This window comes from Sebastes fasciatus, chromosome 8 (genome assembly GCF_043250625.1).
Source record: "Sebastes fasciatus isolate fSebFas1 chromosome 8, fSebFas1.pri, whole genome shotgun sequence".
Taxonomy (NCBI): domain Eukaryota; kingdom Metazoa; phylum Chordata; class Actinopteri; order Perciformes; family Sebastidae; genus Sebastes; species Sebastes fasciatus.
The window spans coordinates 20,058,805-20,074,811 of NC_133802.1; the positions used below are offsets into that span (position 1 = coordinate 20,058,805).

General features: G+C 43.1%; 2 protein-coding genes across 2 annotated transcripts; one reads left to right on the forward strand and one right to left on the reverse strand.

The window, feature by feature from the left end:
• Window positions 1–2,079: 2,079 nt before the first annotated feature.
• Window positions 2,080–14,738, reverse strand: LOC141772772 (transmembrane prolyl 4-hydroxylase-like). The gene is made up of 9 exons (XM_074644168.1): window positions 13,978–14,738; window positions 13,056–13,137; window positions 7,854–8,050; window positions 7,600–7,690; window positions 6,625–6,787; window positions 6,342–6,527; window positions 5,925–6,015; window positions 5,602–5,725; window positions 2,080–3,986 (listed from the first exon to the last, which is right to left on the reverse strand). Exons 1-9 carry the CDS (start codon window positions 14,362–14,364, stop codon window positions 3,772–3,774), a joined length of 1,536 nt encoding a protein of 511 aa, XP_074500269.1. The 5' UTR covers window positions 14,365–14,738; the 3' UTR covers window positions 2,080–3,771.
• Window positions 10,481–13,042, forward strand: LOC141772773 (secreted frizzled-related protein 5). Its single transcript, XM_074644169.1, has 4 exons — window positions 10,481–11,445; window positions 11,860–12,035; window positions 12,118–12,204; window positions 12,339–13,042. The coding sequence occupies exons 1-4, from the start codon at window positions 10,880–10,882 to the stop codon at window positions 12,656–12,658; spliced, it is 1,149 nt and encodes a 382-aa protein (XP_074500270.1). The 5' UTR covers window positions 10,481–10,879; the 3' UTR covers window positions 12,659–13,042.
• Window positions 14,739–16,007: the final 1,269 nt, after the last annotated feature.

A 16,007-nucleotide genomic window follows, 5' to 3' on the forward strand; every position in this document is an offset into this window, starting at 1 on the left:
TGGAGCCGGGCGCACAGTGCAGTGCGCACAACATCAGCAGCAGCACCACCACGCTCCTCCGTCAAAAACGAGGAGAGTCACAAGGATGGCTTTATTATACTGCATACATCCTTGACCTGAAATCACACACATATAACTGCAGATAAATGCCATAATAAAAAAGAAGGAGCGCTGTCGGGGGTGGCGTTTTGCTCTGCTTGGTACAGAGATGTAGAAGAAGTGGAGGGTTGCCAGATTGGGGGTGCTGCAGGGAGCCCTATAGGTGCAGTGGCAGATTAAAGGTGGTCTGGGGTCTCTAGGCTACTCTTTGTATGGGCCCCCTCCACCCTTATGGTACATGTCCACCGGGGGTGTTTTTTTTATTGCGATGGATCCCCTCAACTATTCCATGCATTTACCTTCAGCCGACTTGACTACTTTACTAGTCTTCCTAAAAAAAAATCGATCAGACAGCTGCAGCTGATTCAGAACCTGCTGCTAGAGTCCTCACTAAGAACAAGAAAGTGGATCATATCAGTCCAGTTCTGAAGTCTCTACACTGGCTCCCTGTCTCTCAGAGAATTGATTTCAAAATACTTCTGCTGGTTTACAAAGCACTAAATGGTTTAGGGCCAAAATATATTTCTGATCTTCTGCTACGTTATGAACCATCCAGACCTCTCAGGTCATCTGGATCAGGTCTGCTTAGTGTCTCCAGAGTCAGAACTAAACATGCAGAAGCAGCATTCAGTTTTTATAAACCAAATATTTGGAACAAGCTCCCAGAAACTTTGCAGGAACCAACTCCAACTCTGAGTTCTTTTAAAACAAAGCTTAAAACTTTCCTGTTTGCTGCTGCTGCCTTTTATTAAACCAGATAATGATCTTGTATACTGCACTAGAGCTTTTACTCTTGTGTATTATATTCTATTTTAGCTTCTATCCTAGCTTTTATTTTTATCTTGTTTTTATTTAATAATCTTTAATGTTTTTATTGTTTTTATAACTGTTTTAATTATGTCTTAATGTTCTTTTGCACTTTGTCGCAATGTTCTTGAATGTTTATGTAAAGCATTTTGAATTGCCCTGTTGTTGAAATGTCTTATACAAATAAAGCTGCCATGCCTTGCCCTCACTTCCCAGCATTGGATGCTTAATGGGCTGCCACACATGGATGTATTAAGAGAACTGGATACAGCATTGGAGGCGGTGCCACGTTCATTCCTATGAAAGCTGCTCATTGGGCCCATGGAGCAGGCGCAGTAGAGTCCGCTCGGTCACATGGATCGGTCATGGGGTTCACAGCAGTCACAGTGCCGTCATGGCTCGCTAACTCCGGCTCATTCACATGAATGGAGGAAGGGAAATTACTCTGGATTCAGCTATTAGTGCATTTTACAACTTTTAGGACCTAATGATTTAGATAAGGGCTATTCTAATGTTCATACTGGGAAGTTGATTCACCTCAAAAAAAGTTACAGATATCTCTTTCCCAATGTAAGTCTATGGGAAAAAGTCTTTCTGGGCCCAATCGCATCACGTGACAGACACAGAAGTTGTTGTACCGCCGTTTGGCCACTACGAAAATTGGGATAAACGACCAGCGCTCTTCCTCGGGGCTTGGCTTCCACGTAACACAAGGCACTCGGCACCTTATTGGACAAACGCAGTCCCTCATGGGCTGCTGCTGCTCCCAGCTTTATATCACAAAAACAGTTCACTGAAATGTGTTTCTGAAAACATTTTATGCGCGAAATAAGCCATGCAGTTGCTGAATCCGTCTTTATTTACGATTGACAACGCATAGTTTAAAAGTTTCTCGGGAGTCTCCAGACGCGATGAGTTGCGTTGGATGCCCCTGATTTGCCTAGAGTAGCCTAGACCTCAACTTTATGCAAATGAGGAGCGGGCGACGTGACGGTCCGTCTCTCGAATCGCGCCGCCACGTTACCATAATGCATTGCACGGCTGCTTACATAGACAATGAATGGGAAGCGTGGAACGGATGGAGCCTGTGGACATACCATTACTCATCATGCTTCAACGTTCAGAAAACAAGTAATTTAGTGCCATGTGTAAAAGCATGCAATTTCTATTTCCCTATTATCACAACGAATCTTGGTTTCAAGTTATTATACACTAATGAAAACATAGTTATGAGTAGCACATTCCATTTCTGCTAATAGATCCCCTGAGCTGTTTCACACTGTTCCTTTAAAGAGTGTCCGTGTCCATACTGAATCTGCAGCTGCCATCAAAAAGCTCACATAATATTGGCAACAGGACACAAGAAAGGGTGAGTCACCAATATGTAAATTACACTTGTGCTTCCTGGTGGAGTGAACCCATAGGAACGGGAGCCAACAGGATGCTGATGCAGCACTTGTCAAATACACCACAATGAACTGGCTCACATCTAACTCACTGCTGTATTTGACATTGGGCGACATCTAGTGGACAATGTCTATGTAGACACGAGTGATCACACTCACGACACCACCAGTAAATGATAAATGGACTTGCATTTATAAAGCGCTTTTCTAGTCTTCCAACCACTCAAAGCGCTTTACACTACATGTCAGCATTCACCCATTCACACACACACATTCATACACTGATGGCAGAGGCTGCCAAGGTGCCAACTTTGCCCATCAAGATCTGATCAAAATACACATTCACCGATGGCTCAGCCTTCGGGAGCAATTTGGGGTTAAGTGTCTTGCTCATGGACACTTTGACACGTGACCGACCTTCCAATTGGTGGACAACCTGCTCTACCCTCTCGGCCAAAAGCCAAAGTAGTAAAACAGTAAAACGTAGTAGTAGTAGTAAAACATTGCTTTATGTGTTTCACAACATAGAATAAATACAATAAAATACAGTGACAGATTCAGTGCAACATCAAGCTGTTATAAATATGCATTCCTTTAACTTAATATATAACGTAATAAATAACATTCAAATAAATACTCTCAGATAAATACATATTTTTGAGTTGTGAGGATAAGAAAGTTGAAATATCAAAGACCTTAGTTTTGAGTGACACCTGACCTGAAGGACTGGCCTCCCACGGCCAGCAAATCATTTTGTCCAGTCAAGAACAGTCCAGCATTTGCAGTAGATGTGGCGAACACTCATTAATAAATAACATTTCATGAGAAAAGCTCATCAACTCTGGAAACGGAAGACATAAATGATCACATAAAGATTTCCCTCAGGAACACATTCACAGATGTATATTTTGATATGGCTTATAACAAAAGGCTTTACTTCTATATCAATAAATAACAGTGACCTGCAACGGTGGGCAGCTGCCTGGTAAACCTGAATGGAAGGCAGGCTTATCTCTTAGACAAGACTGCAACTTTGTCAGCTCACATCACGGTATTCATAAACTGCATATCCAATATTCTGAATAAGTGACATTTTATTTAAAGGCATAATTTAATAGAGGATGGCAGTGAACTTTAAATGTTTAATTCATATGTATTTATTATTTAAATTAAATTATTTGGGAGGAAACCATGTATTCTGCCCGCCACAATCCTATATCAAAATCTATATTGAAGTTCACCAAACTTGGAATGTGGAAATCCAAGCAGTGGCTTGAAAGACATAATATAAAGACAGATTTACTGGCAGAGAAGATATCTGGGATGCTTTTTTGTGCAATTTTCATTTACAGCATCTGACATTATGAAGAGGTCTGCCAGGCCTCACTGGCTTTATAGACGCAAAACTGACTCAGTTTTAAAATGATGATCGCTTTGAGTTGTCAGTGAGAATGCCCGGCTATAGATCCTGGTGGAGGTCACTGTGTGAGAGAGGTTGATAATGCTCCTCTGTGCCCGACTTAGCTTGATGCCTTTGACTAACTAGTCTCTGGTAGCGGGCCTGCTGCCGGTGATCCGGGTCCACATTTACCCAGCAGTTAGCCATCCACTTCACCCCACGCCGGACAGGGCAGTCGCCGTGCAGGGAATACTCATCCAGCTCACCCATCCAACCTGGGGAAGGCAGGGTGAGAAGATGAACAGCATTTAAAAAGGATTGAAACTTTCAGAGATAACACTGAATGATTTAAGGATAAAAAATAAGAGTTCTAAACAAAACTAATTCGATAAGACAGATTTTAATTGCTGAAATGGGCTATCTCTGGTCATAGGAGTCACCCAGTCTCATATAAAGCTGAATCCAATCAGATAATCCTTTCAGTCCATGAAGGTTATGATAGCCACAACAGACTGAATGATATGAGTGACAGAAATAAAGAACCAAGAGTGGAGAGAGAAAATGAAAATTGAGAGGACAGAAGATGTAGTAGATGTAGAAGAGCAGGGATGTCAATCGATTCAAATATTTAATTGCATAATTGTCCATGATTAATCGCGATTAATCGCATATTTTGTATCTGTTCAAAATGTACCTTTAAAAGGGAGATTTGTCAAGTATTTAATACTCTTATCAACATGGGATTGGGCAAATATGCTTGCTTTATACAAATATGTGTCTATATTTATTATTGGAAATCAATTAACAACACAAAACAATGACAAATATTGTCCAGAAACCCTCACAGGTACTGCATTTAGCATACAAAATATGCTGTAATCATAACATGGCAAACTCAAGCCAAACAGGTAACAACAGCTGTCAGTGTGTCAGTGTGCTGACTTGACTATGACTTGCCCCGAACTGCATGTGATTATCATGAAGTGGGCATGTCTGTGGGTACCCAGAGAACCCCTTTTCACCCCTTTGAAAATGGCCATGTCAGCTTTTCCTCGACAAAATTTAGCGCAACTTTGGAGCGTTATTTACCTTCCTCCAAGCTAGTATGACATGGTTGGTACCAATGGAGTCCTTAGGTTTTATAGGTTCATATGATGCCAGTATCTTCACTCTAGCTTTATAACTGAGCCTGCTACAGATCGTTTGTGTTAATCCATCCATCCATCTGCAACCGCTTATCCCGTTAGGGGTCGCGGGGGGGCTGGAGCCGATCCCAGCCGACATTGGGCGAAGGCAGGGTACACCCTGGACAGGTCGCCAGTCCATCGCAGGGCTGACACATAGAGACAGACAACCATTCACGCTCACATTCACACCTACGGGCAATTTAGAGTCCACAATTAACCTAACCTGCATGTCTTTGGACTGTGGGAGGAAACCGGAGTACCCGGAGAAAACCCACGCTAACACGGGGAGAACATGCAAACTCCACACAGAAGGGTCCCAAGCCGGATTCGAACCTGCAACCCTCTAGCTGTGAGGCGCCAGTGCTAATTTATTTAACGCATTAACACAGTTTGTGTTAATGCGTTAAATAAATTAGTGGCGTTAAAACAAATTTGTGTTGATGCGTTAACTTTGACAGCCCTAAAAAAGAGTAATATTTTGTCCTCCCCACAGACTCTCAGTCCTTCATCTGCTTATCCGCTTTGATACTGGCAACTTTTGTTCCAAATTCTGAAACAGATCCTCCTTTCCCACGAGTCATTTTCTCACTGGGTTTACATAACTGATGTGGGTGACACATTTTTGTGATTAAAACAAAGAATAGAACTGATGATAAACGGTCACCTCTGTAAAGTGTGTGCATCTAAAGCCTTCTGTTCTTACCTCTACCATCGGAGAGATGGTTGTACCAGAGGAGAGCTGTCCCAGCAGTGGGTTTTATTCTCATGTTCCCTCTGCCACACGTCTCCTGGGTGTCTGTCAAATCGACTCCATCCTGTAACAGCGCCTAGGACACACAACGCTGTAAACAGCTTGTGTCTAATCATTTATTTTGGCAACACTATGCTCGCTTGTAGGTGTCAGATTCCTTGTCATGGCTCAGCACCGTCTGCGTTTTGATCAGCAGCATTCAGGTCACGTACAGTTATCATCATTTCACAGTGGTAAAATGAGACAGGCTTTGCATGTTGATGACTGTGACTCACCTGCTCTTCATAGGTACGGTTGTCTGCCACAGGAAACGTGGTCTCACCACCTTCCTCTACAGAGCTGAGGTAGAATAACATGGTAAGGTACCTGGGATGAGAAAGGAATTGACAAATACAGATAAATGTGAAAGAGACATCATTTTGTTTTATGCATCAGCAATTTGAATAGCTTTCTAAAAGCAATGACAATAGTTCCAGTTATAAATTCCAATTTTCAAAGTAATCACTTTGGTAAACAAGAGATTAGTGCCCAACAGTGTTCATGACAGAAATTACTATAAAAATGTAATGAAAACCTAAGCTCATTTAGAGATAGTTAAGGTTGTCTGTGTCCAGTCTTAGAAATGACATACAGTAACTACGTAACTAAGTAACTGAATATAAACTAAATAGGAAAAATACATATCGTTATACCTGCAGGAGACCTCTGTGAGAGCAGATGTGTTTCCCGCCAGTCGCGTGTGCAAACAGGTTGTGTCTGAATGAGAAGGGCTGCTGTCATGGTGTGCATTACTGAAGTCTCCGTGCTCATAGCGAATCACCTGCAGCGGCTCGCTCAGCTCAACCAACATGGAAGGCAGACGTGTCAGACTGATCAGTCTGAGCATGACAGAGCAAAAAAACAAGTATATAATAAATCATGAGTGTATGGGCTACTATTGTAAGAGCATGATAAAGTGTATGTATGTGTAGTTACCTGTTCCTGAGTGTCTGCAGTACATGGTGGGATCCCGGGCCTTGGTGAAGCCACGTATGTTTGTTTCTCTGTTTGAACTGACTCCGGAGCTTCCCGCTTCGCTCTTTTCCTGGGCGCTGGGACACATCATAGACACGCCTGAAGTCCTCCAAGGTCAGCATCCCTGCCAGGACAACACCCACACAATCCGTTAGTAGACTATTATTATTCCTTCATGTAGCTGGGAGCCTGGAACAGGAGAGTGCAGTTAAAATATAACCTCATAACTACAGACATGAATGGAGCCCTGAGAAATGATCAAACCAGTCTTTTCACAGTTATGCAGTAACACGATTCTAGTTCAGTTTAATTTAATCTTGAGTTCTTGGACAATGTAATGAACAGTAGGCTCTTTTCCTCCCTTCCTTCCGTCTTTGTCCAACCGTACGCTGTTACTGTCAGCTGAATGAATGTCTGGCCCCCATCAGTTCCCCTGGGAGGCCGCGCCCCAGCCGCAACAATAGCTCTGGGGTGCCAGTGAAGTGATGGCCAGGGAGGGGGGGTGGGTTAACGAAAGAGTAGTGGAGGCAGGAGTGGGGGGGGGGTGCAGGGGATCCGGGGGAAAATTAAGAAAAGGGGTTGGAGAATAATCACTTTTTAATGAGATAGGATGAAGCACATCCGGACTGGGATGTGTACAACGCCTGGCACAATGGCATCAGGTCAAAACGGTGTCACTCCTCTTCCGGCCTTGCCACTCACAAAGACTTGCACGCAATCACAGCCACCCGTCAGCCACTTACTCTTACCAGTACAGTACACTTTGCTCATGTTTTTTTTAGAACTTTGCCCCACAAATACATGTTTTTAAAAGTCATTCAAACCTGTAATGTGCCCAAAAAACTGATGCTGTGCTCTATATGGAATCAGTCAGAACAGTCACAAATGTACTGACACACACTTGGGCAAACACACACAAACCACAGCGGCACTAACCTGTTGGGCAGACTTCCAGGCCAGCGAGTATGTGCCGTAAGTTGTCTGGGTTCAGCCAAGTTCCATCTCGAGAGCGCGAGTGACTCACAATCTGGAGGAGAGACAAGAATGTTTTCCTTATTTCAACAAAAAGTGTAACACATTCTGACAGTTCATCTAATTTGCCATTATTTAGAATTGATTTTTCTGGAAAATCTATTTCCCTCCCTTACAGCTCTACGGCATATTGATACAAGGTATTTCTCTCTTGTCACCTCCTGCTTCTGCAGCAGCCCATCCTGGTTTAGGTCCAACAGACTGAAGACCTCCTCTGTGCTGATAGAAAGCAGTGGCTGGTTTGACTCCTCTTGTGCCTGGCTGATTGCTGTCGTCCGGCTCTCCATCAGACCCTTGAGCTGAGCCAGCTGCACCACCACGCGGCACTCCTCCTCTGACAGGAAGCCAGGAATCTCTGACAGGGACAGGAAAAAGATAACAGTGGCGAACGTTAGGACGCATTGCAGCCTTGGACATGTGTGGTCAGATGCTGCTGATACTTTTCAAAGATCCTAATTTGAAATGGAGACACATTACTTCACATACTCACTCAAATCATGTAATGCACAAAATGAGTAAGTGGAGTCTATATTTTCCACAGGAGAGACAGTCAACTAATTTTAGCCGCAGAGTTTTGAAAGCACAAATTAACTGCCAGGCTATGTAGCCAAATACACATTACGGAAATGAAAGAGCCATATTATCATAATACCAGCAGGCCCTCCGTTTACCCAAGATTACAGTGAGGATCAAGGATATACAATCTATCAAAGAGAGTGCCTTGGAGATTATGCAACGCTCATCAAATACATGCAAAGTGTGTGGCTGACATTCTTGGTTTGTTAACTGTGGTGCATAGTGATTCACACCTTCACACGTGATGATTAGGCCGCAGTGGAGCCACTAATTGATCAAAAAAGCAAATAAACTGAAACCTTTTCTTTTCAATTCACACCAATAACCTTGTTGCTGATGTCTTTGCCATCACTTAAAATCAATTAAAAAATGTCTCAAGGCTGAAAATTCACAATATCTGCACACACGTGGAGCTTTGTTGCACACCTGAGACGGTGAGTGACTGATTTAAGTGGATTAGAAGATCTCTGTCGACAGTGCAGGCTTGATCTGTGAGACTAAATGGATTACTTTTAGATTGCCTAACAAAACCCTTCAGTGTGAAGGGGCAATTTTGAGATAGTTTAATGATCAGTGTATGCTAATAGTAGTTTGATTAGGACGAGTGGGCCTTAAAAAGCAAGACAAATCCCATAAACTTCTTATCACATTGAAACGTGGACTCATAATAAGCCAGACTACGGGAACAAAGAGCTAAATATAAGGTCTTTATATCGCAATACAGTTAACTGTGGGAAACCACTTAACTTTAGAGCAACAGCTTGATGCTACTTAATTACACATTTCTTTCTTTCATGCATGTTTTAGTAGGTGTTAAAGCAGAGGAAGTCTTTAGTGAATGTATACATAGACTGTGTATATAATGAGTACATGCTATTCCCCTCTGTCATTCCCCAGTGTATTTGTGGTATAGCCTGTCCCACGAGCACATTTAATGAGTGTCAACACCGGACTTCTCCCAGAGGAGGGTGGAAACACTAGTGCTGGCTTCTGGGAGTCAGTAATTGCTGATATTAATTAGTACAAAGCAGTGAAAGAATCGGATTTGGTGTACTCTCTCTCATTTTCGCCGACTATACTTATTAGTAACATTGTTCTAAGCCACTCCGCATCGATAGTCTCTTGTCTCCATTTTCTGTCATTATGAGATGTGTCCCTAAACATTTTCTCAACATTTCAGGTCCATCTGGGTTTCAATTTTTTCTAGGAAATTTGTTACACCAGCAAAACAAATCCTATTTTATGTATTCTATTTGATACCTTTATTGAATTCATCCACAATCCAGTCATGTCTGTCAGTCATTTTCCCTCTTAATAAAAGGCTTCCGGTAGGTTGGCTGCCCGTACAGTAGAGACCTTGTTTGTCAGTCGTGTATTTTACACTGTATCCACTTGGTTAATCCCTATTGTCCAGTCAAGCCTCATTAATCTGGATAACTGATATGAATGAAGGGGGACTGAGCCTTCCTCTTCTCCCCTCCCACTACTGTCTCTTTCTCCCCCGGAAAGGAAGTGACCTGCTTGTCTGAACAGGAATCAGGTCATGGCTACACAGCAGGACGACACCAATTTTGTTTGTGTCCTACGCGCACAAGCAGTGCGCACTAGAGCTGCAACTACTGATTATTTCCAGTATTGGTTAATCTGCTGATTATTTACTCGATTAATCATCTTGTTAATAAACCATCAGACAATAGTGAAAAAATCCCATCACAATGTCCCAGAGGCCAAGGCGATGTCATCAATGCCTGTTTTTTATAACCAACACTAAAAAACTAAATTTTGTATAATGTAGGACAAGAAAAGACAGCAAATCCTCACATTGGAGAAGATGCAACCGGTGAATTTTTTGGCTCTTTTCCTCAAAAAATATCTTAAAATGATGAATCAATTATCAAAATAGTTGTTGGTTGATATTCTGTCGATCAACTAATCGTTGCAGAAGTGCCTGCACACAGGTCTCACATGTTTTGTCACTTAGGGAGAGTTTCTGCATGTTGATTATCTTCTCTTGAGGGGTTATAGCTCTGCATTGACTTCACCCTGTGGACATCTTAATTGTCTCTTGCTATCGTGGGCATCTTCCGTCTCTCAATAGTACGAATTCATAAAAACATCCAATCTTTCCCTTTTAGCAGGAGAGGTGGATAGAAAAAAAGAAGTGCAAAAGCAAAGAGGTCAGGGCGGGACAGGGTAATTTGGTGTGGGCCAGGGTAGTTTGGTGTGGGCCGGAAGAAAATGCAGGATGGAAGGGGTGGAGGAGTTCCACTACATGAGGGCCAGTCTCTTCCTCAATTCAAGCTGTGAGGATGGAAATGGCAGACAGCCAAAAGTATCTAAATGCCCAAATCATCCACCTTACTAACCTTTAGCTCTGTCAAACACACTTAAATCCACTCATAAATGGGAGTGGATCCACATCTCTAATAACACACTAATGTGTGCCCCACCCCTTTTCCCTACTGTTCTCTACACCTCCCCTTACTATGCAAATCACCGCCCACTATAAATACACCTATTCTGTCACCCTCTCGTGCATTGTCACACAAGGGGTCTTCATTCACTCACACTTCAGGATCCCTCCTCTTTCCCCAACTTCTATCCCAGGATGACTGCAGTGCTCTGCCCTCATTTTATCGGAAAGCCCTCCCATTCAGCCTCCCTTCTATTTCTCCTTCTGCTTGCTGGGCCGAGCAGCACAACAGCGCCTGGTCCTGGTAGAGTAAAGGCAGGGCTGGAGGAACGAGCGAGGGGTGAGGGCAGGGTTAGATCTGGAGTAAAAGACAAGGGCGGGGACAGGGCGAGTATTGAGGGCAACACTGAAACTGGATTTGGAGATACTCGTGTTTCTAGACCAGGAGCTGCAGCAGGAGAGGATGGTGAGGGGTGGGGGGGCCCAGGTACTGCTACTGGCTTTAGATTCACGCTTTCTATTGGTGAAGGTGGACTGTGGGAACCGCGCAGTTCCTCTCGCTGTGTCCCTATCCCGTCGGGCATGGCCTTGTGCCAAAACATCGGATATGACACGATGAGGATGCCCAACCTACTGGGCCACGAGTCTCCAGCTGAGGCTGTGCAGCAGAGTGCCAGCTGGCTGCCACTACTTGCCAGAGAGTGCCACCCTGACGCCCGCATCTTCCTCTGCTCTCTCTTTGCACCCATCTGCCTTGACAGGTACGTTTTTTTCGAACATATATTGTCAACCTTTTTTAAGTTTGACTAGGAACTGTGATGTTCACAGGACAGTGCTCACAAGTCTTTGTTCAGCAATGTTTGCTATTGTTGAAAAAAAATGTCTAAGAATAATGACAAAGTTACATAGGAGCAGGATCATTAAGGGTTAACACCCTTTCAAAAGCTATGCAAATTGGTGATAGTATCTGAGGAAAGGCTCACACAGAAAACAATCAAAGCACTATAATCTCCTTTTTGACACGTTAGCACGTCTCAGTTAAGAAAAAGAAAAAACAAGCAACCAAATGTGATTTAATCCAGTCTTGTTTGTTCCCCACCACTACACTATTGATTCAAATCCTTTCATCTATTCAATGCTGACAATGCCCCCCGTCTCCATCTCTTCTTTATCAGGTTCATATCGCCCTGCAGGAGTTTGTGCGAATCTGTACGGGACAGCTGTGCACCAATCATGAGTTGTTATGGCTACCCCTGGCCAGAGATTCTGCGCTGTGACCAGTATCCTGCAGACCATCTCATGTGTATCTCCTCTATCACCAACAGCACTGTTCACACAGGGGGACGTAGAGGTAAGAAACTGGCTACATAGACACATATCCTTGAGTTGACTTCATTCAACTAGCGATTCAATTAGTGGTTTGACCATTTCAGTGCCTCAGGCAAGCTGTCGGGATTGTGAGCTGGAGGAGGCCTCCTCTTCAAAAGATACCCTGGAGACCTTTTGTAGAAGTGATTTTGGTGAGAATCAATATTCTTTCATGTCTTCTCTTCTAAGTTTTCCATTAATTCTGGACAATTAATACACACAAATAGCACACTGCTCCCTCTGAAGTTGATGATCATGGTTTGTGGTATATCTGCTTTCTTCCCAGTTGTGAAACTGCGTCTAACACGCCTCAAGTACAGCCCAGTAAGCCTGTCTCAGTTCTCGCTGGCTGCCAAACTGGACGTTCTGAAGCACGGACCCCTGTTGGGTGGGCAGATCCGCTCCCGCATACAGCTGTGGCTGGAGAGGGATGCCACCTGCGTGAGGAACATGACACGGCACAACCCACGAGGCGGGACCTTCCTAGTGACAGGCACAGTGCAGGGGGAGCGGCTGGTGGTCAATAAGGCTTATACCTGGCAAAGACGAGACAAGAATCTGATGGCAGCTGCGCGCAAATGGAAACATCACAGATGCAGGAGCTAGGAAAATGTGCCAGGTTTAGGAAAGTCAAAAGAACTGATATGTGCAGTATGCATAGAGAGAAAGAGCAGACATTGCATTTAGAGCTCAACTAAAAAACTTACAACTGTAAAGTATGCTCGGTCTTATCTTTTCAAACCATTTCCAACCTTCTCTGGTTATGGAAGAGATATGCAGCAATCAGCTGGTCACAAAGGAGCTCATAAAGTACCAACACTGTGTCTGATAAAAAGATGTTTTTAATAGAAAATGTACATATCTGTGAATTTTAGGTAAATATTGCTGGTCTATATTTGTATGGCTTTGAGAAATAATAAATGCTGTGTTCTAAATCCTGATGAAATGCCATTTATTTATGAAGAGCAGATCATACCCAAAAAGACGACACACGTGCACTTACCAAATAGCAGAGGTTTCATGCTGATCGTCCTCATCTCATGTGTTTTGTCTGGCACCAGGAACACCTGCTGAACATGACCAACCTGCAGATGGACAAGAAGCATTATCAACATTGTATTAGCATTGTATAAGATTACTTAAAGGGACTGTTTTTAACTTTTTACACGTATAAATCTACCGGGTCGGGATCCCATGCTCGCTCGCATATGCGATCTCGCGTGTGGGCCCGGAGTCTCTGCTCCGCTGCCTTCACTCACACACCGCGCGCGTTCTCACTCTCTCGCTCCATCTCTAGACGTGCATGCGCGCTCACTACACACTGCAAGAGAGTTAGTTTAGCTCTGAGAATATCTAGTGAATGTACAGTGGATGTTTGTGAAGAAATAAATGCTGCAGCTCCTCCAGACCAACAGAGGTTTTCCGTGTCTTGTGAAGTGACGGGGCTCTGCAGCGAGAAACGTTATCGTCTCTGACCGGGTGCCGGTGTCTCCCTGCGGGCGCAGTTGGGAGACGATAACGTTTTCTCTTCCTGCTTCAGCCCCGGCACCGACCCGCTTTTCCTGCTTCAGCCTCCTAGGATCAGCAGTGATTCATGGAGAGACCTTCGTCTGGTCAGCTAACATTACTGCAAAGCAGGTGAAATATAGAGTGCTATTGTGGTTTTAGGTGACGTGTGTCGTCTCACTGTTTTGAGCGATGCTCGTTTATGTCTATTTAGAGCGAGCAAGCGTGAGCCCGACGCTGACTTTCGTTGACTTAACGGCCACAGGTGTCGCTGTTAACAAGCATTTCTGATTCTTACAAACAGTCCCTTTAAAGAGTACTTTGATGTCACTTCGGGTAACAAGGGGGATGTTGTGTTGCACTGTAGGATTTCCCCTCAGTGAGTGGCATATTCCATGAAATTAAGCCAGTGTTCTTACCCGTATCCCCTCAATGCGAGGAAGACTCAAACTCTGACTATAGTCCTCCACGTGGATCTCTCTTGCAGCTGGGTCCGGATGGGGTAAAAGGGGTCCGCCCTCGCTGACTGATCCTGATGCTGATGTGGTCCCGTCCACATTGACAAGATCCCCGGGGCCGTTGTTGTAGTGCACATACAGCAGCAGACCGATCACATTCAGGATGTACACGTGGAAGAACACCATGACCACCACGAAATAAGCCCGAGAGCAGACATTACTCCTCTGGATGTGCAGTCGAGTGGAGCGAAATGGGGCTTTCTTGTTGAGGGACGATGGTGGTTCATCGGTCTCCTCGTCGTATTCTTCCTGCTCCATTAAATCCTCCTGGAAGTCTTCCATTTCCATCGAGCGCAATGGAAACCTGGAGATATCTACTTACAGGGTAATGTTACTGCTGCAGTGTCTGCTGTTTTGATGACATTAGCTTGCTGGCTACGGGATGAAAACAACACTGTAAAACCCTCCTGGTTGTTTCGATAAACGTCCTCGTCTCTGCAGCTTTTACACAAAGAAACAGGGCAGCTCTGAGTGAATAATAAGCAGGTGTGGCGAGAGTCGTTTTCTTTTATGAATGAATGTGTCATCATTAATAAAAGTCCTTTAATCCCTGTGTTAGCAGGTTAGCTAGCTTAATACTGACTGATGCGCTGCCCCCTGACAACCAACCTGCCTAACAACGAGACGGGGCAAACGAACGACTTCCGGTTCCGGTTGCCACAGTAACCCGTTAGCGGCCTCTAACGGTCACAGAGCAACATTATGTGGTCATGGACCACTGCAGCAGAGCAGGGGTCAGCAACCTTTACTATCAAAAGACACATTTTAGGCAACAAAATAAATAAAAATAATCTGTCTGGAGCCACAAAACATTTGAGCATTGTGATGAAGGTAACACAGTTTATAGTCTAAGTATATAGTATATAAGTCTAATGCAGTGAGGGCCAAAGTGCAAATGTACTATGGAGTATTAGGGCCACATTGAGGGGAAACACATCTGAGATTTACAGAATAAAGTCATAACTTTCCGAGAAAAAAATAAAATAGCACTTAAAATTACTACTTTGCAATATTCTGACTTAGGTCTCATAATTCTATGACTTTTTTTTCTCGTAAACCTATGACTTTGTTCTCATAATATTATGACTTCATTCTCAAAATATTTTTTTTCTCGCTTTTTTTTAATTATTATTTATTTATTTTATTTTTTTATGTGTGTTTTTTTTCATTTCTGTTGTCCTTCTATGTTTGGCACAGCTCTTTGTTTATGTTTCTTTTTTGTTTTATTAGGAAGAAATTGTTGACAGATATAATTCCATTTCTTTCATAAATACAAAGAAATTAGGCTTTTTTGGGTAAATTTACACTTGTGAATGTGGAACTTAATTTAAATTAAATTAATAAAAAAAAATGCATTACTGTCTTTGTTACTGTAATAATTTTTTTTCTCAATGTGGCCCTAATACTCCGTCGTACCGTCGTACCATAGACCTACAACAATGATAAATAAAAATAAAAATGTAAAAAAAAAAAAAGTTATTCATTTCCATTTTTATAAATCCACAGGGAGCCACTGGAGAGGAGCTAATTAGAGCCGCATGTGGCCCCGGAGCCGCAGTTTGCTGACCCCTGCAGTAGACCCACTGACTGCTTTTAACATGCATGGAAGAGATGGAATAAATAGCCTACTCTATATTGTTTTATGTAAGTAAATTTTACATAAGTAAAAGTACAAATACAACAATACTCCACTAACGTTACAAGGAAAAGTTCTACTTTAGCATCTTTGGTATTATCTGGTAGCTATAGCTAACTTAGTAAACTAATGTTAGCTGTCAAAATGTGTACTAAAAAGTGCAATTTTTGCCTCTGAAATGTACTAGTGTAACATAGCATATAATGAAAATACTGTAATGAGTACAAGTACCACAAAATTGTACCTAAGTGCAGCATTTTGATAAATATACTTCCCACCACTGCACAGGACAGGA

Bases quoted from the DNA above. Each gene is read 5' to 3' on its own strand.
- LOC141772773 (XM_074644169.1), top strand. From the start codon at position 10,880: ATGACTGCAGTGCTCTGCCCTCATTTTATCGGAAAGCCCTCCCATTCA. The intron at 11,446-11,859 runs GTACGTTTTTTT...CTTCTTTATCAG, and splicing joins GCACCCATCTGCCTTGACAG to GTTCATATCGCCCTGCAGGA. The intron at 12,205-12,338 runs GTGAGAATCAAT...CTTTCTTCCCAG, and splicing joins CTTTTGTAGAAGTGATTTTG to TTGTGAAACTGCGTCTAACA.
- LOC141772772 (XM_074644168.1), bottom strand. From the start codon at position 14,364: ATGGAAATGGAAGACTTCCAGGAGGATTTAATGGAGCAGGAAGAATAC. The intron at 13,138-13,977 runs GTAAGAACACTG...GTCCATCTGCAG, and splicing joins CTCGCATTGAGGGGATACGG to GTTGGTCATGTTCAGCAGGT. The intron at 7,691-7,853 runs GTGACAAGAGAG...TCTCTCCTCCAG, and splicing joins GGCTGCTGCAGAAGCAGGAG to ATTGTGAGTCACTCGCGCTC.